Raw genomic sequence first — 24,037 nt, 5'->3', positions numbered from 1 at the left:
AGGTGAACACTGACTGAAATGATTCTGCGTTTCTCTACAGAAGCAGCAGAGGCAGAAGACGATGGAACAACATCTTTCCACTATTGAGGAAGAGGTCTGTCAATCCAGAATTGTGTTCTCAATAAAAGGGTAAATAAAGACCTTCTCAGGTAAAGGAGCACTAAGAAATTCGTTACCAACACACGTGTTCCATAAGACATGCGAACGGAAGTTTTCTATACCACTGGGAAAAAAAAAATGCAGAAGGAAACATGCATCCTCAGGAATGAAGGAAAAGCAAGAGAAATTGCAAATAGCTATAGGTAAATAGAACAGAAAGCTATAGTCTCTTGTGCTTTTAAAATGCATATGACTTTTTAAAGCAAAAAGTCTTAACACTGACTGGTGAGGTGTTCAATGTAGGCAGACATAATACATGTACTATAACAACATGAAGGCAACTGAGAACAGAGGATGAGGCTGGAATGTGTATTTTTAATATAAATAAGACAGACTTCCAGAAAAAAACAGAAGTACCCAAGATAAAGATGATATTTCATAATGATAAAAGGGGAAATTCATGCTGAAGACGTAAGAGTTATAAAAGCATATACATCTAATGATACAGCTTCAAAACACATGAAGAAAAATTGACAGAATAAAGGAGCAAATGGACAAGTCCATAATCATAGTAGAAAATGTTAACATTCTTTTCTGGGAAACTGATAGACCACTAAGACCAAAAAAAAATAAATTAAATAAAACAAAAAATCAGTAAACATAAAAGAGCTGAACACTATTCAATTACATTGATCTATTTGACATTTATACAACATTCTGCTCCTAAGTTTCTTCTCAAAGGAAATGGAAAAATATAGGCACACCAAGACTTTTATATAACTATTCATAGCAGCTTTATTTGTAAGAGCCAAAAGTGGGAACAATCTAAATGTCCATCAACAAGTGAAAGGATAATCAAATTGGGGCATATCCATACAATCAAACAATACAACAAAAAGGAATGAATGAGGCATACAGTGTCGATCAACACACACAACTACATGGATTAACCTCAGAATCATTATGGTCAGGGAAAGGAGCAAAATATAAAGAATATTATACAGTATGATTTCACTTATATAAAACTCTGAAATATACAAACTAATCTATAATGACAGAGGTAGATCAGTGGTTGCCCAGCAACAGGGTAGAAGGAAAGATAGATCACCAAAAAGGCACAAGGCAACTCTGGTTGGTGATGAAAATGTTTATTATCCTGATGGTGGTGAGGGTTTCATGGGTGTATACATATGTAAAAAATGGATCAAACTGTATAGTTTAAACATTCATGGTTCATTATACTTCAATTGTACCCCCCAAAATTGGGGAAAATACTCAACTTAAAGACAGGGTTTTCGAAGCAAGGTTTGATCATTCACAAGAATTAGCTAGGGTATTTGTTTGAAATGCACATCTCGGTCCTCATTCCAGACCTACAGAACCTGATGCAAACAGACATTTTAAGTAGACCCTCCAGGTCATTACCAGGTACATAGTGAGAACCACTGCAAGGCCCAGTTCAAATACCACCTCCTCTCTGATACCTCCACTGACGTAACTGATGGACAGAATTCCCGCTTTACAACCAGAGCTCCATCTCACAAATGGCACTTATGTTACCATGCTCTAATTATATAGTCTCATCTTCCCTACTACACTCAACATTTTACATGTAGATGTCACATCTTACGGTTTTCGTGCCTTCCTCTTTGGCTAGCAGTGTCCTACACACAAAAGATGCTGAGCAGACGAACGGCCAAGTCTGCTTGTATATAATAATATGCCTGGTATAGACAGACATCTTGGCTGATGCCATCTAAAAGCTCACCAGCTTAAATAAATAAATACAATAAATAAAAAATAAAAACTCACCAGCTTAGATTACTACACTGAATGTCACAGGTGTGTGTAGAGGCTGCAGAGATTGGCTACCCATGAGAGTAAGAGACTGGAAGTAGATTTTTCACTCTCGTAGGAAAAGAAGCATTAGATATGCCACCCGGACATCCAACCGAAGTACATCAAGTACACAACTCCTTGCAAACAGGTGCCTAACTTACTTGGGACATGCATTTCAAATACCCGTATTTCCAGCATTCCATCCTGAATGTAGTAACCAGAACAAGGCCTTGGCAAAATCTTCTCCAACCTCTTCATCCTCGCCATGCTGCCCACTGTACCTCTGATACAAATACTTACCACACGGTATTGTATCACTTATCTGTGTGTCTTTGCATGCTGTGCTATTCCCAAAGGAGATACAATGCTTATTTCACTTTTCTACAGCCTTAGAAGGAATTCAAGAAAAATGTGACAGGCAAATAAACAACAGCAACAAAGGGCGACTGTTACAACTGGAAACTGTTTATGTACATATTTACAAAGTTTTCCCCCAAAGAGCTCGCTTTTAAATTTGAACAAAGGGTAAGGAAAGAGATTCCGGTTTTTAAAAGTTATTTCCCACCACAGGGCTTTTTCTATCCCCTGGCCTATGCGCAGTCTTCTATGTTTCACAGGGGCCCAATAAATGGTAAATTCCTTTCTGGCACGATCACAGCCTACGATCACCCCTGGTGATGTTTTTAGATGTCTGTGCTCCATGTATTACCTGAAAAGACATTAGCAGCCTGAGTCAGCCCAACGGGAAATAAGGGTGTAGTGTTCGGGGACGTGACTCAGTGCTGCCCTCAAAACATCTCCTCAAGGAAAAACCAATCAAATCATCACGACAACAGTCACCACCCACATCACAATTACTAAATCTAAGGAGTCTGAAGGTAAGGGTGAAGACACCATAAATTAAAGAAGAAGAAATAAAGTACAATTCTATAAGCCATGTGGAAGAGCTTTATCTTATTCCAGGAAAAAAAAAATACAAAAAACTACATCAATGCCATAGTCAACTTAAATGTGTAATGAAGTGTTTTGGCCGACTGTTCATATTAGCGATCTAATTTCACTCTTTTAATTAAATGCTTTCTATCACAGGAGATAACATACATGATGGCCGGGCCCTTCTATAGGCGTCACAAATAAAACAGAACAAGGAGAGCTCTGTTTGCTGTCATTTGTTTCATTTGGTTTCATTTCTTCATTCTATGTTGGACACAATCATTTGTTTGGAATGGATTTCTAGCCACTTCAAAATCCCAGTTTACCATCTGGGTAGCACAGCATGGCACATTTCTCAGGCTCTGTAAAGGGGGATAGATAATGCCAGCATCTACGTCAGAGCTTTGTTCTCAAGGCTAAACAGAAGAAAGCCTGTGAAGCCTTCAGTGAGGCACTGGCCCACAGGAAGGGCTCAGGTGTGGCAGCTAGATCACCATCCCATCAGGACTTCTCTGGTTTCCAGTTCCTTCCACACTTACCTGCATCTCAATGAGAACTCTAAAGAAGGAGATCAAAAACCATCCATTTTGGTGTTTCTTGGAAGGTCATTTTTTTTTTTTTTTCAAAGTAGGCTCCATGCCCAGCACAGGGCTTGAACTCAAGATCCTGAGAGCATAACTCACTGAGCCACCAGGCGCTCATGGAAGTTCTATTTGACCAGGCGGGGGTGGGGTGGGGTGGGGGGGTTGGGAAGGAACAAAATGTCAGAGCAGAGATGGCAGGAATAGCAAAATGGAATTAGAGGGATGAGGTGTGCACAGTCAGCCTTTCTCAAAGCCACAGGAACTCAGAAAACAGAAAATTAGCTGTTCTTACAAATAATGCCTGTGTTTTAGTGACTGCCAGGCAGAGAGTTTAAAATATTTTAACTCCAGAAGTCAAAACACATCCAAGTCTGAGAACACAGAGCAGAACTCTGTCACAATAACTTCAAGTTCAAATAGCAAAGCCCACACAGAATTTCTTTTACAAAATCATTTCTTCTTCCTTTTCTTGTCTCTCTCTCGCAAGATACTTAAATTCAATTTTATCTGTACTATTTCCTACCAACTTAAAGCACATTCTACCAGGAGTGTGAACCTCTCAAAAATATTTGCTTCTCAGATGTCCTGGTTGGTTTTGTTTATTATTTTTTTCTTTCACTTTGTCATTTCCTTCAAGTGTACTTGACATGACTGATCTATTTGTAGAATAGCAGTCTCATTAATGTGCAGTAATGACTTGGAAACCTGTTTCAGATAACTGTATTCGGCCAATTACTATATGAATAAACCTCATAAAAACCCATCAAGGATACTGGAAAAGACAGAAGGAAGCACAATTCCCAGTGACGACTGACATGTAAGCTGATCGCCCCCTGACCAGCCTGCTCAGTTCTGGCCCCTGACAACACACACTTCTGGGAGGAAGCCTGGGTTCCTCGAAATCTTCTAAGAGACAAAACAAAACAAACAAAACACCACAGTAGTATTCAGAACGAGGTCCTACTCAGGAAAAGATTAAATCTTACATGTTTGCTTCCAATATTTTGTGTTTCCTACTAAGATGTGTATTACACACCTATTGTCTGATTGTCCAACATGTTGTCTTTTACTATTCTTAATTTTCTTTTTCCTTCTAAAATCACTCAAACTAGAATCATGGATACTAAGATGACTAAGATCAAAGAGGTAACGGAGTCCCAGTTAGTTAGAAATCAGTTCTGTGATAGGCAGGACAGTCTCTGGTTAAATATTTCCTTTTTTAAGGGGATTCTCTGTTGATAAATGGCTCTAACCATTGGGGAAAAAAAAATTAAAAACAACATCAGCAATTAATTTTAGTCAAGATTTACTACGTGACAGGCCCTGTGGTAACAGGAACGTTACATGTATCTCCTCAATTAATCCTCATAATGAAACTCTGAGGGAGGTATCATTGTGCCCATTTAACTATGAGAAAACGAAGACTCACAGGGGCTAAGCCACTCATCCAAAGACATATTTGACAGCGGTCAAATGACAGAAACCTAAGACAGACCCCCTGGTCCAAGCCTCACAACTTCTATTCACAGCCCCCGATAATGCGACCTCTCTGTCCCTCTTGTCTAGGTCAGATCTTCAAATACGTGAAAACCATCCAAGAAGCATCTGGCACTGTGCTACACTTTCCACCAGACTTCCTTGGCGGAATGGAGAGGCCTCTGTGAGCTGAGTCCAGGCCCCTGCAGACAGAGGTTACCTATAAGCCAGAAGGGAAAGCCAGGCCTCCGGTCTCACGAATCTTGCACTTCCCAGCCACCTCATCTCTTCTGTTTCAGTCCATCCTTAATCTCCAACCCCATGACCTTATCCGTGGTCTCTTCACATTTCTTAAGTCACCCTGAGGGCCTGTTCTTCTGCATTCAGCTGCATGAGGCCCTGTGATCACAGCCACTGCCCTTCAAGGCGGGAGAGCAAATGTCCTACTATGGGAAGTGAGGAGGGACACAGTGCAGTCCACATCACCTTCCCTCCCCTTACTGCTTATGCAGTGAGCTCCTGCTCAAATGCCCAATCCCAACTGCCTTCCCATGGTGCACTGATACTCTGAAAAAATAATCTTTAATTACATTCAGATAGTGATTAAAAAGAAAGATAGCCTGAAATTAAGTTGAGAAATACTCATTTTTATTAAGCAACGGTCCTGCAGAGAAGAGCTGTAAAGATCTCTCTCAAGTGCCTACAGATATAGGTAGGATTTAATGAGAGCCTCATTTTCCCACTTAACCTCCAACAGGTAGCACTGCCAACACCAGGGCAGCAAACAACACAACTTTAATTTTGTATTAGTTCTTATAACTTTATTAAAAAATATATGTATATACTTATGGAAGTGAAAGTTGATTGGTGTATCCTATTGTCTGATATTTTGATATTGTAGTCTGTTGTAGTTTTGGAAATATCTTGAATCTGGGGCACTATTATCAATGAAATAAGAACAAAAAAGGATTATACATTGACCTTGTTCTTAAGTAGTTGACAAACTGCACTCCTCTGATGTGCGTAGAAAGTCTAGGGGTAATTGCAAAGCAACATATCAACAAATTTTGAAATTAGGAAGTGCAAGCCCAGCACTTAAACAGTAACAAGGAAACTCTGCAAAAACAAGAAATCTTTGCAAAATTAGATGTGAGAAATTAGGTTCTTCCAGAGTTAAGTGTCAGGGATAAGTCTGGAGGGCAACAGGAGGAGAGAAAGATGGTGAGGCAATCCCCACAGGGGTATGTAAATGCATATGAAAATGAGTATGCAAAGTAAGTTAAAGGAGAAGAAAGTCTTTTTTAAGAGAGCCTATAAATAAAACGTTGGATTCTTTTCTACCTGAATTTACCAGTTGCTGTTCCATCACCCCACAGCCAAGGACTTCCAGCCATTCTCCATGGAAGTTGATCTCCATCTCAAAGGAAGGATGAGTAAAGGGGAAGTAGCAGTCTACCCATCTAATGTCCAGCCCTGCAAAGGTGCCAAATAAAAACAGATAGTGTTAAAAGGCAGTCTATCCTTCCTTATGATCAAGCTTGCCCTTTGGCTAATGACAACAATTACAACACTCTGAGTAAAATAAATAGCAAACAAACTCATTTGCAACACGTTAGGGGGAGGCAATAAATCTTAAAACTTGTGAAAAACTGGGCATGTCTTTTTCAATATGAAAAACACTTTGTGCAGCTCCGGGACCCTCTAAAACCAAATCAATCACTTGTCAAGTCCCTGCAACACCTGGCAGAAGGAAAAAATTAGGTCAAGATCACGGGAAAGCAGGTGATTCTGCTAGTTCTGTAAGTGATAATGGTATCTTTTCAGAGTTGAAGAAAAAGGAGTTTTACTATGTATGCTGCAAACTTACTTATCAACAACATGACCAATTTAGGATACACCAATCAACTTTCACTTCCATAAGTATATACATATATTTTTTAATAAAGTTTATAAGAACTAATACAAAATTAAATAAGATCAGGTAACTGTAAGCAAAACATCTAGAAAGTCAAAATTTTTTTCTATGGAGGAATGACAAATATTCACACCTCTAAACAAATGAACAAGTAAATGCTAGAATGAATTTCTCAATAAGCAATCTTGAACACGGCACTCATAAACAATATTATTAATTGACAAGGAGAAAGACTAGTGAATTAAAAACGGTTAAAGCCTGCAAAGAGCAGAAGTCACTAACGGCAGAAAAAGCAGATGAGAAGGTCACGTGGTAGCGAGATGCCCACCGTGAGGAACACAGTAAAGTAGGCAGCTGACAAATCATCTACGGTCTCCTGCCCACGCTCCCTTCACTTCGTGTAATGATCTTTCTCCTCTTCTTTAAGCAACGCTCCTGATTCCATTTCTCCATGGTAACATGACCTCCTATGAATTGAAAATACTGTCTTCTCTCACCCAAGACTATCTGTATTTTAACCTTGTGGGAAATCAGAATGTGAAATGAAAAAAATAATAACAAGAATTGCTTCCATTTATTGAGGACTTACTATGCCTCTGTCAGCCCACTTCATAGGTAGGGGAAAAGACAATTATATAGGTGAAGTGTCCTGCCCAAAGGCACACAGCTAGCAGGTGACTAGGCCAAACTCAGGTTTGCCAGACTCCAAAACTCATGCTCTTGGCCATTAAAATATAATTCCCTGCCCATCAAAAGGAGGTATTTCAAGAATCAAAGAGCACATGGGAACAGAACTATGAAACATGGGGGCCTTCCCTATGCCCCAGATGACAAAGGACAAGGTAGATTTTTGTTTCATTGTTCTAAGAACATTTGAGTTGCCTTTATTTTCTTACTTACCCCTGTCCATAACAAGTGAGTAATACCATACCTCCCCCGCTTGTCACATATATGCTGAAACAAATGTTATACTGGACATAAAACAGTGCAAAATTTGACAGACACTGACATGTATACATTCATGAAACTGTCGCACGATCAATATGATGAATATGCATCAACCACAAAAGTTTCCTAGTGCCCTTTAGTAACCCTACCAACCTGCCTGTTGCCCCTACCTCTTCTCCTCACCCCCACCATCCCTCGGCAACTGCAGATCTCCTTTCTGTCCTTACAAAAGGAGCTTGCATTTCCTAGAATTTTATAACAATGCAATCATACAGCATGTACTTTTGGGGGGGAGTATGGCTTCTTTCACTCAACAGAATGATTTTAAGATTCACCCATGATTCACATATCGATAGTTTCTTTTTTTTTTTTTTTAACATTTCATTTATTTAAGAGAGAGTGCTTGTGCTCAAGAAAGAGCACGAGCTGGGGGGTGGTTAGGGTAAGAGAGAGGGGGAGGATTGGGCAAAGGGAGAGGGAAAAACAGGCTACCCACTAAATAGGGAGCCCCATGAGCCAAAGGTGGATCCTTAATGGACTGAGTCACCTAGGCACCCCTAGCTCCTTCCTTCTTATTACTGGATCGATTTCATCAACAGTTTTTCTAATGGGGGGAGAAAAGCTGGTCCTGTTGCAGGCCACTGGAGAAGTGTCTTCAGGTCCCCTGAGTAGCTCTGACTTTTCTGTACAGAAGCCACTTCGTGCAAAGCAGGTGCTTATTCACCACTAAGTTCTGAGAAAAAGGCATCAGTACACCTGTGTGTCGGGCCATCTCTGAGACCAACAATCCCCTGCCATGGATTTGTTTTGTTTTTAAGATTTTATTTATTCATTTGAGAGAGAGATCACAAGTAGGCAGAGAGGCAGGAAGAGAGAGCGGGGGAAACAGGCTCCCCGTTGAGCAAAGACCCTGATGCGGGCCTCGATCCCAGGACCCCAAGATCATGACCTGAGTGGAAGGCAGAGGCTTAACCCACTGAGCCACCCAGGTGCCCCCCTGCCATAGTTTTATTAAAAAGCTGCAGGGGCAGTCCTGCTGGCCAACAGAAATGTGTGAAGCACTGGGATCTATAACTGAGTACCGATGGACTGGCAGAGAAACCATTTTTATCACTCTTTTTTGTAACTCCTGGCAGATAAGCACAAATCACCTAGTGAAAACAATTTAGAAAAGCCAATTTTGTTTACATGGCTTGGATCAAATTCTACCAAAAGCAGGACAAGTAATCAGGGTTAACAGTATGATTCTCTCCTGACATAATTAAACATCACCTGGAACAGAGTTAGCTGAGGTCTACACAAATTAATTTTCCTTGCATATCCTTATTTTACTCCTTTGGACAAGCTAAATGCACAGAATTTAGGGTGTTTTTTTTTTTAAGATTATATTTATTTATTTGAGAGAGAGAGAGACAGAGATAATGACAGAGACAGCAAGAAAGAGCACAGGTGGGGAGGAGAGGAAGAAGCAGACTCCCCGCTGTGCAGGGAGCCTGATCCCATCACTGGGATCAGGACCTGAGCCCAAGATAGATACTTTACTGGCTGAACCACCCAGGCACTCCACATAGAATTTAGTTTATATTGCTTTATATCTCACACCTGTAAAACCTTAAGTCCCCTGCCTAGTCAGAAAGATTATTTCAGATATTATTAAGCCCCGAGAATAATCACAAGTGTTGATTAAAGTAATTCTATTATCAATTTGTATTAAGCTCAAACTAAATCCCTACTGCATAAAGTCTATGGGAAGTGAAGCCTGCATAGAGACAGGACTCTCTCCACACACGGGTCTGCGCTGCTGGTGCTCACGGTGTCAACAGAGCACGAGGAATGAACTGGAAAGGGACGGAAGGATCTCGCCCCTTCTCTGGGAACATTCTTTCACTGAAGGGTTTTGGCCACTTCTAGAAGTAGGAAAAATGATAACTTTGGATTAAAGTGTTTTTAATGTTACATAAATTCTTAAGATCAAATGTCCGTATATTGGTTGCATCAACCCTTGCTCTTTTTTGGTTTCAGACCTCAGTCACCCCCGCCCTGGGTTTCTTCTTGCTCGGGTCCGGCTGCAGGCGTCTGTCAGGAGCAAGGAGAGTAACTGCCCCACACTGAAACTCCACCCGCAGAGTGTGGAAAGGCAGGAAGTTAACCAAGGTCTTCAGAATACATGAAGATGATTAGTATCACTCCCTTGTGGAGCAGAGCCCGTTCACAATAATATCACCGAAACTAAGAGAACAGATTGGCAAAAGTTACATCCAATGCGGCTAGAACTTTTTAATCCTCTTCACCTCCATGGATCCTTTGTTAAAAGTTTCCTTTTTAAATCTATATGACCTCACAAAGAACGCCAAATGCATTCACCATTTATCCTCTTTGTTCCACTTCTTTAAAGACTTCAGTCCTTAAATTCTGCTTCCTCCACAACAACAGGCAAGAGCCAAAAATATATGAAACGCCAGTTTTGGGGAAGCCAGTAGCTCTATTTCAAACACAAATGGTCCTTATTTGAAAGTAAACTCTATTAGTTAATGTGTAATTTTTGCCAAAACACCATAATTTTTATATTTTCTAACAATTTTAAATTCCAGTCACATTGACACATTTTTTTTCAATCACTAGCAGTGGAATCATTTATTGAATACTTTTTTTTCAAAAGATTTTATTTATTTATTTGTCAGAGAAAGAGAGAGAATGAGCGCATGAGCAGGGGAAGTGGCAAGCAGAGGGAGAAGCAGACACTCGGCTGAGCAGGGAGCCTAATGTGGGACTTGATCCTAGGATGCTGGGATCATGACATGAACTGAAAGCAGACAACCAAAGGAACCACCCAGGTGCCCCTTACTGAATACTTTTATATTAGACTTTTTTCTTGTTTTCTCCCCATAACCTCAAAACTATAGTAAGGATTAATAATATATTGGGTTGAAAAAGCATGACATACAGCTTGTATTAAAAGATGTGATACTGAGGGGCACCTGGGTGGCTCAGTGGGTTAAGCCTCTGCCTTCGGCTCAGGTCGTGATCCCAGGGTCCTGGGATCGAGCCCCACATCGGGCTCTCTGCTCGGCGGAGAGCCTGCTTCCTCCTCTCTCTCTCTCTGCCTACTTGTGATCTCTCTCTCTGTCAAATAATTAAAAAAAAGAAAAAAAAAAAAAGATGTGATACTGAAAAGCCAGCTTAAAACTTAGTATGGCTTAATTCACATGCCATGTATCAGAAGTCAGCAAAAAAAAATCCACTAAAGCCTATATACTTTGTGTTACATATTACTAGAGGAAAATTTTTTGAAAACATGTCCAAGTCATATGGATTCATCATGCATTAACCCAATCTCTTATTGGGATGACAGAAGGAAATTAAATGCACAGGTGTTATATATCTAATGGAAAATAATGCCAAAGTTTTTTATTTTGTTTTTTTGTTTCCCTGGTTGGTTGGTTTGGACTTAATAATTTACTAAACCATATTTATAAATGAAACTCATATCTTTTAAAAAATTATTTTAGAATTCTGCAAACCTGTCAAAAATTATACACCTTCATTTTCAGCTGAAACCAAGGAGAAGAAAGAACACCTGAGAATAAACCAAATTTGATCTGAGTCTCAGATTTCTACCTTCTTCCTGTGAAGCAGTGGGCAGGTTAATTAACCTGTCTGAGACTGCCTCCTCTCCCCATTGTTTATCATGCGGGCTATCTCACCAGGGTCTTGATAAAGAACCTAAGAGAGGAATGCAGGTTTTCTCAAAGGCAGAGATCCTCTTTGGCAATGTGGACACTCACTGTGCTTTCTCTCCTAAATGAGAATGCTGACTTTATGTAGGAATGAAGAGAGCACTGGGTGCCTGGGCTCAGTCGGTTAAGCGTCTGCCTTCAGCTCAGGTCATGATCCCAGGGTCCTGGGATCCAACCTGGCATGGTGCTCCCCGTTCGGTGGGAAGCCTGCTTCTCCCTCTCCCACTCCCCCTGCTTGTGTTCTCTCTCTCACTATATCTCTCTGTCAAAAAATAAGTCAAATCTTAAAAAAAAAAATGAAGAGAGCACAAAGTCAATTGGGACCTCAGATATGATTGGAGAAAATTCCTGCAGCGTAGCGCTGTGAGCTCAAACAGGAGAGGGGTAGCTAGAAGTCTAATTCTCTCCACTCTGGTGAGGTAGCACCTGTCCCGGCCAGCCATAGGGAACCAGGGGCACCGGAAAGGCAGCACTGCATTTCATCTGCTTTGCATATCAGCCTTGCAACTGCTGGATCCCTGGAAAATCATTGCAGGGACACAGTGAAAGGGGATGTGTGGGAGTCTCCTCCCACCAATCCCTTTCTCCTTTGCCATGTTGCAGTGCTTAACCACCCTGATGCACTCCAAGTATTAAACAGGTGTCATTCCTTCCCATCCTCAACCCACCTTCATCACAGATCTCATATAATACAGTTCATTGTCCTGACTTATTAGTCACTGAGGGAGTCTCCCTACATTTCCCATACCCCTTATATTTAAATATGAGACTTTGCCATCAGACCCACCACCCAGAAGGGTGAGAATCTGGATTTTAAAAGGTTGATGACCCAAACTAGAACATGTACCCTTGATTTTATATATCCTATCAAAGCTTCCCTCCACTGAAGCAGATAATTTTTTAAACTGACTATACAAATATGCAATTAATAAGTGCTATTGGGCATTAATTTTTCAACAGGTTTTTCATTGGTTGGTAGCAGAGAAATAGAACGTCACGCACTGCTAACCAGGGCTGCTCCTGACGCTTTTGGCACAGCATTCAGTGTGCATCCAAGGAAGGAAAGCAAGGTGGGGAGAAAAAGGATGAAAGGCTAGAAATAAATTCTTAGAAAAACTAAGATCATCCTAGATGACTACAGTCTCACTAGGGAAATTACCCAGCCACCACTGTCAAAGTTACTTGACAATTCCATCTTTTCTGCTTCTGTTTAATTAAACTGAAAATAGAGCAAGCAGCGTACAGGCACTTTTTATTTTTCACATTTCTCAACATCTCTCTAACAGCTTTCTTTAAAAAAAAATTACTTTGGGGCACCTGGGCCCAGTCAGTTAAGCGTCCAACTCTTGATTTCAGCTGATATCATGATCTCAGAGTCGTGAGATCGAGTACCATGTCAGGCTCTGAGCTGGGGGTGGCACCTGCTTAGGCTTTTCTCTCTCCCGCTCCCTCTGCCTCTCCCCCACATCCTTCTCTAAAAAAAAATTTAATAGGTAATATGTTCACAGGGTTCAAAATCGAAATAGCGTGAGAGGATACATTTTACTATATAATAGAGTCTCAGTGACCTCACAGGGAACAAAACTTTTGTGACCATGTATTTATTGTGGTGATCATTTCACAATATATGCACACACAAAGTCATTATTTTGTATTCCTTACACTATTACAACATTGTATGTCAGTTATATGTCAATAAAACTGGGGGGAAATAGGCCTCAGTTAAAGTTTTACTGCATCCCTGTCCCTGTCCTACTGCCTCCTCTTGGGTCCTCCCCTTGGACCCACACTTCTTATCACCAGATAGATATAAGCAAATATGAACACGGGCGTCTAGTTTTCCTCCTTTCTTATATAAAAGATAGCATTCTTGCACATTGTTCTACACCAGGCTTTTTTCACCTAATGATACGTTCTGGAGCCCTCTCCGCCTGAACACACACAGCACATACCTCCTCATTCCTCTCCTTTCCCCTGCACAGTGTTCCAGCAAGTGGCTCTGCCACATCTATGTAAGAAGACCTTTGTACTTGAATTATACCCATTATTCTGCTTGGGATAACACTGCTGCAACAAACTCCCCTGCTGGCCAAAGAGGAAATGCTTTTATAGTTCTAATATTGTCCTCTGTGGGGGTTGTACCATTTTGCACTCCCATCAACTCAATATTCTTCAAGGGGGCCAAGGACATACAACTAGTAACTAGTTAGGAAGAGTCAAACCCGAGCTCAAGTCCTGCCTAAACATTCAGGGTATCTGCTGGGTGCTGAGACAAGACCACCCAGGTTGACCTCCCTGTGCAGCTCCCCGGCAGCCGAGTACCAAGACTCCCAGGTTCATGCTGAGTTCCTCCCCCTTGCTGTCTGGTTGCATCTCCTGTCTCTCCCCCAACAAACAAGAAGAGTATCCTCTGGACTGAGTAAACACATGGCTCGAGGCAGCCATGTGGGAATATGAATGCTGATTCCATTTGCAAAGCCCACCCCCCAAGCAGCCTGAAGTCACTCACAACTTACAGCAAATTCCCCATGCAGGGCCTCAGAAACCTGGCAACACCAACAGTGACTAAGCACACCATGATATCCTGATGTCATGAGCCTAGTGGCTCATGATGTCCACAGAGCCACATACCCTTGAAGTCCAGGACTGCAGACTGCTAAGTGGAATAAGATCAGTCCCACTACACAGTTAATAGTAAACATTACCTTTTCCCTCTCGGAGCGGGAAAGACGGCAATAGACTTCTCTGTTGTGGGACCTCCACAGCACACAGCAGAAGCTATTAGCACTATTTCAGCCACAATGATTCCCTCAGCTAAGCCATTCCCAAAGTAATAAGGAAAAAGAAAAACCCAGAATTTTCTATCACAAACAGTGATAGTGTAACTGATCACAGAGCTATTATCATCATCACAGTCTTCTGCTTGGTGGAAAGACCGGTGTGGTGAAATGTTGTTTCAGGCTCTTGCCCTGAACAAGGAACAGAGGCATTCTTTTGATTAGGGCTTAGATCTGAAGTGATATTATCATCTCTCCACTTCACAAGGGGTTGAAAAATGGAGCACAGCACAATTTAACGACCCCTCCTTCCAAACGTGGGCATGGAGTCAGAGGCACAAGGATAAGTGACTGTTTTCTGGCTATGCAGGGAGCAGAGGGGACAGCTTACAGTCATCTGGCTTAGGGTGAGCCAAAGCCACAGGCCCTTTGGTCCTCAACCTTTCTCACCAACCATTCTCAAAGTATGGTACACAGACAAACCTTCTAGACAGAAGGCTCACACTCCACCCTCCACAAATCTGAGCAAAGAGACATGGGTATGTGGGTCATAATGTATGGAAAGAGTGAGCTTCGGTCTAGGATCAAATCCCAGCTCCACCATTTTAGCCAAGTAAGTACCTTACCCTCTCTCACTGCCTCCATGTTACTTAAAATAAGAATACTTAACTCAAAAAAAAAAAAAAAAAAAAAAGAATACTTAACTCACAGAGTTTGGGTGACAATTCAGTAAGGAAAAGTACATGAAGAAACTAAACACCAACTGGGTGATTTTTTAATTGAATGTCACTGAAATTCAGGCCATAATCTAAGACATCTTTCACCATTTTAAATAAAAATATGAAAAAAATAAGCATTTCTAAATTGTTTTCCTAAGGTAATCAACATTTGCTGTTCATTTCCTATGACGCTGTACTGAATCCTTTGCGTGTCTTCTCTAATTCTTACACTGGTATAAGGCTGGCATAAACACTGTTCAGTAACTTCCACCATTCTCATTTCACAGAAGAAGGAATGGTGGTCACAACAGCTTACGTATCTAAGTTTACACAGTAAATGCCACTACCAGAATTCAAAACCAGGTGTCAGACAATAAAGCCCTATGCTGCCCTCCACTGCGGCACACAACGAAAACTACATTAACTTGGCTTTCCACACAAAGTGGCCCTCATAAGACCAAGATGACACCAGCAGACTCCTTGCTTTTCCAACACATTACAACAGGGATAATAAAAAGGAAAAAACTGAAAAGGTACAATCTACATTCAAAGGTAAGAGAAACACTTCCAGAGGCTAGAAACAGAACAGAAATGCAAAACTATGAGAACTATGAGACGGGAGAAAGCACAGTGCTGCTGGGCTCAGGGTCCACACTCAGGAAAAGGAGCCAGAAGCCTGCTTTCAGAAGAATAATGCACTACTGGCTTGGGATCAGAGGGAGGCTAAAAGCTTAGAGTCGGATGCTGGACTGGAATAAGTTCCATGCTCATAAAACAAGAGCAACAAAAACTCACCAAATACAGCCTGGGGCAGGAGGTCTGAAGAGCTGTAGGCTCAGAAATCCAAGCCTAGGTGTTGGATCGGCCATCCCCTAAATCAGAGCTAGTTAGCACATCTGACAGATCTTTCTAAGTCTGTTCTGGATTTCAGGCCTAGTGAGCTACATGGAAACCAACTGCAAAGCCACGTAAGGGAGAAATAGCAAAGCAGGAAAGGACAAGAGCGAGGAAAACAGAGAAATGGAGAAAAACACAAAAATCCTCCACTATGAATAGGTACCTGCAAGCCAAAATTCTAAAGTACATGAATAAATCTAAGGCTAAGTAAGCCAGCCAACACAACCAACCATCAAACATGAATTCACTCCAGATGAGATTAATTTTCTAAAACAACCTGATATTTTAGGGGTACCTGGGTGGCTCACTTAGTTGAGCATCTGAGGCTCGGTTTTGGCTCAAGCTTCATGATCTCAGGGTCCTGAGACTGAGCTCATGGACGGCTCTGTGCTCAACAGGGAATTTCCTTAGAATTCCCTCTGCCCCTTCACTCACCCTGAAATAAATAAATAAATCTTCAAAAAATAAAAAAAATAATAAGACAATCTGACATTTAAAATAAGTATGCTTCCAATAGCATAAGAGATAAAGCACAATTCACTGAGTTGTCCTAAAAAAAAATCATTAGGCAATCTTTTTGTAAACCTGATCTAATACATCAAAACTTTAAGATTTTAGCAATCTCCCTATCAAACTCTGCTTGGAGAAGGAAAACGTCAGCCACCAGCTTCAAAGAATTCCTGTTAGAAACATTAAACATCATCAAAAAAGAAGCCAAAAAAAGATAAAAAGAGTAAGTGATGAGAGGTGTAAGAAAAATAAGAAAAGGTGTATTTCTCTCTTTTCTTATTTTACGGTCTTCTAATTATGATCTTTCAACTTTACAATGGAGTGAAAGTGATACGCATTCAGTAGAACCCGCACTTCTAATTTTGAATTTTGATCTTTTCCCAGGCTCATGCACTGCAGCAAACTGCCACTCCCAGTCAGCCATGAGATCGCAAGGATAAACTGATATACTTCCAACCATTCTATACGCATACAACCATTGTTTTTCCCTTTTCAGTGCAGCATTCAACGAATTACATGAGACACTCAAGACTTTTTTTTTTATCAGATAGGTTTTGTGCTAGATGATTTTGCCCAACTGTAGGCTAATGTAAGTGTTCTGAGAACATTTTCCGTAGGCTAGGCTAAGCTCTGATGTTTGACAGGATAGGTATGTTCTACTTGGGATATTTTCAACTTACAATGGGTTTATCAGGACGTAACCCCACCATAAGTCGAGGAAAATCTACATCTAAAAAAAGGAGTAGTCAAAATGTCAAATGAAAACGAAAGACTTCCATGTCCAGACCACGTGGAATAATGAACCAGTTTTACCCTTCCATGTGAAAAACTAAAACAAAAAATGCCACATGAGACACTGGACATCAGGTAACCAAAGGAACTGATCCCTGGGAGGTGAGCCCTAACACTGCCCCAACAGAGAACACACAAAACCCAAGCTGAAGAGACAGAGCCGGGAGTGTGGACAAATCAGGGTTAACAAGAATTTGTAGGACAGAGTGAAGGAGAGAAGAGGACTACATAGACAGAGAACCCTGAAGATTTGCAAAAAGAAAAATACCCCTTTAGTACTCAACCAAATACTGTCAGTGCTTGAACCTACCCAAGGCCAGAGAACAAACAACACAAAAAGGTTAGAAGGAATAATTCTGGGAGCTCACAAGGACCAAGAATACTGCCAGTTCCTAAAAGCCAAGCAGAAAACCTAATAATCAATGGGTTATCAGTTATAATATTAAAACAGGTCTTACATTGGTTGTAGACTGAAACCCTACACTGTCCTAAGAAGACTTAACAAGAAGGGCCAAAGGATTAAGGTATTTCTAAGTAATTCCAGAACAAACCTCAGGAATATTATGAGGAATATAAAAATACTGGTAGCATTACAAGGTAATATTAATACTCCCTGGCATTCCACAGAAAATTATCATGCAAAAAATAAAACAGTGTAGAGCAAATAAATAACAATTCATCAACAAATGACACAGACAATAGAAGTACGAGAAAAAAGACATTGAAATATGTAACATAGCAGTATTCAGTATGTTCAAGAAGTTAAGGGAAAGACTGAAAATGTTATGTAGAGACAAAAATGATATAAAAAAGACCCTAAATGAAACAAATGGAGTGAATAAGAAAGGAACACTGGCTGGAATTAACAGCAGATTAGACACTGCAAAAAAAAATTGCTGAACTTGAAGATAGAGCAATGGAAACTATTCAAAAGGAAACAAAGAAGGAGAAAAAAGAAACAACACTGAAAGAAAAGTGAACAGAACACCAGTGAATTGTGAAAAAGTTTCAAGTAGCCAAATATAGACGTAATTGGAGTCCCCAAAGGAAGGAAGTGAAAGAGAAAATATATGAAGAAAATTTACCAAAATTCCTCAAATTTGATGAAAAATATAAGCCCATTGATCCCAGCTCAATCAATGTTAGGCACACACACACACACACACACACACACACACACACACACACACTCTAAAGAAAACTACACCTATGCAAGTCGTAACTAAATTGCTTAAATTCAATGACAAAGAAAAAATTTCAAAAACAGTCAAACAGAAAAGACACATTATGTATAGAAGAACAAAGGCAAAAGCAAGAATCATCAGATTTCTAAAGAGAAGTAATGTAAATGAAAAGAGACAGAAACAATATTTTTAAAGAACTAAAACAAAAACCCTGTCAATCTTGAATCCTTTACCCAATGAAAATATCTCAAAAACAAAGACCACTGGACATGATAACTAGTTGGGTAAATATAAGACTTTTTTTCTTATTATTTAAATACCTTTAAAAGCTAATCAACTGTCAAAAGAAAAATAACCACAATGTATTTAGCAGTTGATAACACATATAAAAGTAAAATTTGTAACACCAACAGCAGGAAGTCCAGAAAGGGAGAGATCAAAGTATACTACTGCAAGGTTCTTATATTACACATGAGTAGTATATTATCACTTGAAGAGGACTATGATAACTTAATGATATATACTATCAATCATAAAGCAACTTCTAGAATAAGACAAAAAGTTAGAGCTAGTAAGCCAAACAAAGCAAATAAAATGAAACAGTAAAAACTCGACAATTAACCCAAAGGAAGCAAAGTTGAAAACAAACAAACAAACAAACAAAAAGAGCGAGAGAGAGAGAACCAAGAACAAACAGGACAAACAAAACAAATAGCAAAATGATCATTTAAACTCAACCACAGTTCAGTTAGCATAATTAAAAATAAATTAAAAAAATAAAGTTCACTTTAATTAAAAAAAAACCACATTAACAACCACATAAATCAAATCATCTCATTAAAACAACTTTGAACAAGAAGAACAAACTTGGAAGGCTTTAACTGACTTCAAGAACTACTATGAGGTCTTATTGCATTAAGACAAACAAATAATAGATGAATGGAACAGAACAGAGAGTCCAGAAATAGACCCAAACATATATAGTCAGTTGATTTTAGACTACAGTAGAAAGGCAATTAAATAAAGGATGGTTACTTCAACAAACTGCTGGAACAACTGGATATCCATATGCAAAAAAACTATAATTCATATCTCATACCATATATAAATTTTTTCAAAATAATCACAAACCTAAAACTGAAAACTATGAAACTTCTAAAAGAAAACAGAGTAGAAAAATCTTTATGACCTTGGGTTACAAAAGATTTCTTAGACACTACAACAAAAACATATTCCATAAAAGAAAAAAATGAATTAATTAAATTTCATCAAGATTAAGAACCTCTGCTCTTTGTGGGACACTGTTAAGGGAATGAAAAGATAAGGCACAGAATGGGGGGAAATATCTGCAAATCACATATCTGATAAAAGACTTGTCTCTAGAATACATAAAGAAGTTCTGAAAATCAATTTAAAAAATTTTAATGGGCAAAAGATTTGGTTACTTCACCCAAGAATAGGTATATGGATGGCAAATAAACATGACACTCAGCACCACAGTCATTAAGGAAATACAAATTAAAATCATAATCAGATACAACTATACTTATTAGAACGGCGAAAATTAAAATGACTGACCATACCTAGTACTGCCAAAGATGGGAAGCAATGTCTACCATTACACACTACTAACAGGAATGTAAAATGGATCAGCCACTTTGAAAACCAGTTTGACCATCTCTTATAAATGTAAACATACAACTCCTATTCAGCCATTCCATTCCTACCAATTTACACAGGAGAAATAAAAGCATATGCCCATACAAAGACCTGAACGCAAATTACTTATAGCAGCTTTATCTGCAATTGCTAAAACGTAGAAACAACCCAAATGCCCAAACACCTGGATGGATAAACATATTGTGAGCTGTCCATATAATATAATACAACACAGCAGTAAAAAAGAATGAAGTATTAATACATGCTACAACATGGAAATATCTCAAGATAATTATGCTCAGTGAAAAAAAGCCAGGCAAGGAAAGACTATATCCTGTTGGATTCTATTTACAACCATCTAGAACAGGCAAACTAACCTGAAATGAGAGAAAGCAGATCACTCTGGTCACCTAAAGGCAGGGTGTTGGTAGGGAGTGTGGGCACAAAAAGTGGACAGAGATAACAAAGGGCACAAAGAAATTCTGGGGGGGTAACGACAGGTCTGTTATTTTGTGGTAATGACTTCATGTGTGTGTAAATATGTCAAAACTTATCAAATTGTATGCTTTAAAATATTTACTTTATTGGAAGCCAATTACAATTCAATAGAGCTGTTTCGAAAAATTAGGCAGAAAATGTCCTTAATCCATTAGATATTATAACTTGGAAGTCAACTGTGACCTGAACAGAGAGAGACTGAACACAGCCTGGGTGGAGAAGCACAGGTACATACACGTCATGAAGCATGGCTGAAAAGAAAAGGAGGTTAAGTTTCCGGAGAAGGATGGAAGGTGACATAAATGGCATTATTTTGTTTCTTTCATCTTGGGATGATACAGTCTGGAACATATAATTAAGGAAACAAGGTTCTAAGAGAAAATGATGGAACGGGAATCTAAGAATGAGATCAAGAGGCCAAATACACATGAAGTTCACACCTGATCATTCTTAGTGCAACAGACAAGCTTCTCCTCTAACAGGAAGGGAAAGTGAGATGGAAGTGCTCTGGCATCACTGAGAAAGAGACCTGCAGTGAGCTGACCAGGGAGAAGCTGAAAGAGTTGATCTGGGTATCAATTCAAGGTTAGGTCTTAACAAGAAAGCAGAGAAAGTCAAGGGTGCAAAGGAATTAGAGCGGTTGATAACAGAGTTTAGATAACTAGACTCATGTTAATTATCCATTTCCTGACAGAGCTAGAGTTACAAGAGAGGCCAGAGGAGAAGTGAAAGAAATGAAGCAAGAATTTGAGCTTTCTATGAACCTAAAAGGTAGAGAAGGAACTTTCCCTCTCCCATAAATCTTTTTTTTTTATTTGTTTATTTTCAGCGTAACAGTGTTCATTGTTTTTGCACCACACCCAGTGTTCCATGCAGTACGTGCCCTCCCTATTACCCCCCACCTGGTTCCTCAACCTCCCACCCCCCCACCCCCCGCCTCTTCAAAACCCTCTGGTTGTTTTTCGGAGTCCATAGTCTCTCATGGCTCATTTCCCCTTCCAGTTTCCCTCAACTCCCTTAAATCTTAACGTTTTCCTGGTTGCCTGCATATCAACCACCTACAAGCAGAAACACTAAGTAACAGGTGCAGTTCCTGGCACGTTAGTCACCTTGATTACAGTATCCCTAAAATTTTAAGTACTTTTTTCCCCTGTACCTCAAGGCCCAATAATTTTATTTCATTTACATAAAACCCCAAGCAATTTCAACAACCTATTTATCTAGAGTAGGGAACCTGTTCCCTAGCCCTGCCCAATCATCACAGAATTGTGGACTTTTCTAGGCTCCTTAAAAATATTCCAGCTCAATTCAATCATGGCTATCTCAAGCTTTCTCCCAATAGGTTTCCTTGTACCAATTCCTTTGGCCAAAAATATCAACTCTAAAATAAATTTTCTCCATCTACCCAGACATATAAAAAAAAAAAAAAAACTGTCGTCTCTTTCCACCTCATTCTAGGTGATGTCGTATTTCCCCTGAACACTCCTAGTGGATACAACACAAGTTATTCCATATCCCCATTTCATAGCTAGTGATCCCGAGACTCATAGAAGTTGACCATGTCAGCCAGTTTTTATTGTAAGTGCAGTCTGCTTGGAAAACATCCAAGCCCCAGTCAGCACAGGCAACTCAGCACTGGCCAAAGGCAACAAGTGCCTTGCTACTTTACTTCCTAGGAGTACTCTGAGAAACACAACACTTCCCATAACAGACACCAGACAGCCCAAACAAGCAGATTTAAAAATCATTAAAGTAACATGCTTAAAATTTTTTAAATGTGGGTGCCTGGGTGGCTCAGTCATTAAGCATCTGCCTTTGGCTCAGGTCATGATCCCAGGGTCCCGGGATCGAGGCCCACAGTGGGCCCCCTGTTTGGTGGGAAGCCTGCTTCTCCCTTTCCCACTACCCCTGCTTATGCTCCCCCAACCCCCAACAAACAAATAAATAAATAATCTTTTTTAAAAAATTTTTAATTTGATTCAGTTTTAGGAACAAAGTAGAATTAACAACTATAAACCCAATTGTTATTCTCAACTACTTTCACTTAATTTATATTAACAAGTATTGATAGATAGAAAAAAAATGTGAAAAGATATGGAAGACAAGGGATCTTCATTACCATTACCAACTGATTTACTCTTGACCAGGACAACATTCACAATATAGAGCCCTAGAATATTTCTGTTGGATGGGACCATATGCAGGCTGGGTTGATAAGAAGTTTATTTTGGAGATACCGACAACTACAGAGGAAGAAGGTGACAACGTTTGGGGCAGAAGGAACAGTCAGTGAGCTGCAATCAGGCCCAACAAAGCCTTAACTTCATCCCAGCTCTGGAACTTAGCCCATCAAAACTGCCCCATAGTGGGATCGTGGCATTGTGGCCTGATATCATGGTGGCATGGTAGGGTGGTGGGTCAAATGCTGGCCCCTTATATTTCTGCTACAACCAGTCTTTAGACGTGGGCAGCCCTGGGAAAGCCACGCCCCTGAGCAAGGAGGGAACCCCCAGTTGAGTCAATTCCCAAAGGAACCGACAGCTGGAAGCCATCTGCACTCCCAACAGCCAGGGTCCTTGGAGGGAATCCTGGAACATGCTCCTCAATAGCCATCACAAGTCTTTTTTATTTGAAACAAAAGGTAGGAGACCTGACCTGCCCACGGCAACATATCTAGTCAACAGCAGAGGATAACAGTCCGTTTCTCCATCAGACTAGTTCATCTAAACTGTGCTATGAGGCCAATGCCTTCTAAATGGAAAGTCCAGTATTTAGCAAGACTGTGCCAAAGAAGGGCTGTAAATCCTGAAGGACGGAAAGTGACACTAAAATGTTAGAAATCCTAAACCCCCACCTTAGTTGCTCTGAAAGAAACAATCTGCCAAATAGGATATAAAAAATTGGGGAAACAATTTAGAAACGTTAAAAATGACAGTGAATGCCACAAGCATGAAAACAGTCTAAAGAGTTATTTTATTTCTAATTCTAGACTGGTAACCTCCCTCAGCCTTAGGATGCTGGCGCAGTTGAAATGTTAGCAGAAAATAATAAACCTGCTTTGGAGAGGCAGGGGAAAAAAAAAACCCGAAACTAAAGCAGCTGTAATAACAACAAATTGCCACAAGGAAACAGTGTGTTCTGATTTTTAATTTTGCTTTTCAAGAACAAAGGAAGATGATACTAATAACAACAATATCAAAAAAGTGGAAAGCAGGCTTAGACCATAAAAACAAACAAATATAAAATGAATCGCTGGATAATTGTGAGCCCTGCTGAGGCAGTTACTGTTCATCGGCTAAGTAAAGAAAGACCGAATATGAAGTTTTAAATGATCTTTGGTATTTAAAATGTAACCGTGTATGATGTAGCAAAGAGGGCTTTCTACCCCAGCTAGAGTAGGAGTATGCGGAGAGTCACAAGAGAATGCCTAGGGAGACGCCCAGTTTTGTTTTGTTTGTTTGTTTTTGTTT

At 40.0% G+C, this 24,037-nt stretch overlaps 1 protein-coding gene across 7 annotated transcripts in view; it reads right to left on the bottom strand.

The window, feature by feature from the left end:
- Nucleotides 1-24,037, bottom strand: part of FARS2 (phenylalanyl-tRNA synthetase 2, mitochondrial) — a 546,789-nt gene that overhangs the window by 336,555 nt on the left and 186,197 nt on the right. For all 7 annotated transcript variants that reach the window (XM_046006558.1, XM_046006561.1, XM_046006564.1 and 4 more), the window contains one exon: nucleotides 6,273-6,404. In XM_046006558.1, coding sequence (XP_045862514.1) covers nucleotides 6,273-6,404 — 132 coding nt within the window. The remainder of the gene's footprint in view (nucleotides 1-6,272; nucleotides 6,405-24,037) is intronic.

Source organism: Meles meles, chromosome 5 (genome assembly GCF_922984935.1).
Source record: "Meles meles chromosome 5, mMelMel3.1 paternal haplotype, whole genome shotgun sequence".
NCBI classification, from domain to species: Eukaryota; Metazoa; Chordata; class Mammalia; order Carnivora; family Mustelidae; genus Meles; species Meles meles.
The sequence above is the reverse complement of the archived record's forward strand: the minus strand, read 5'-3'. Positions and strand labels throughout refer to the sequence as shown.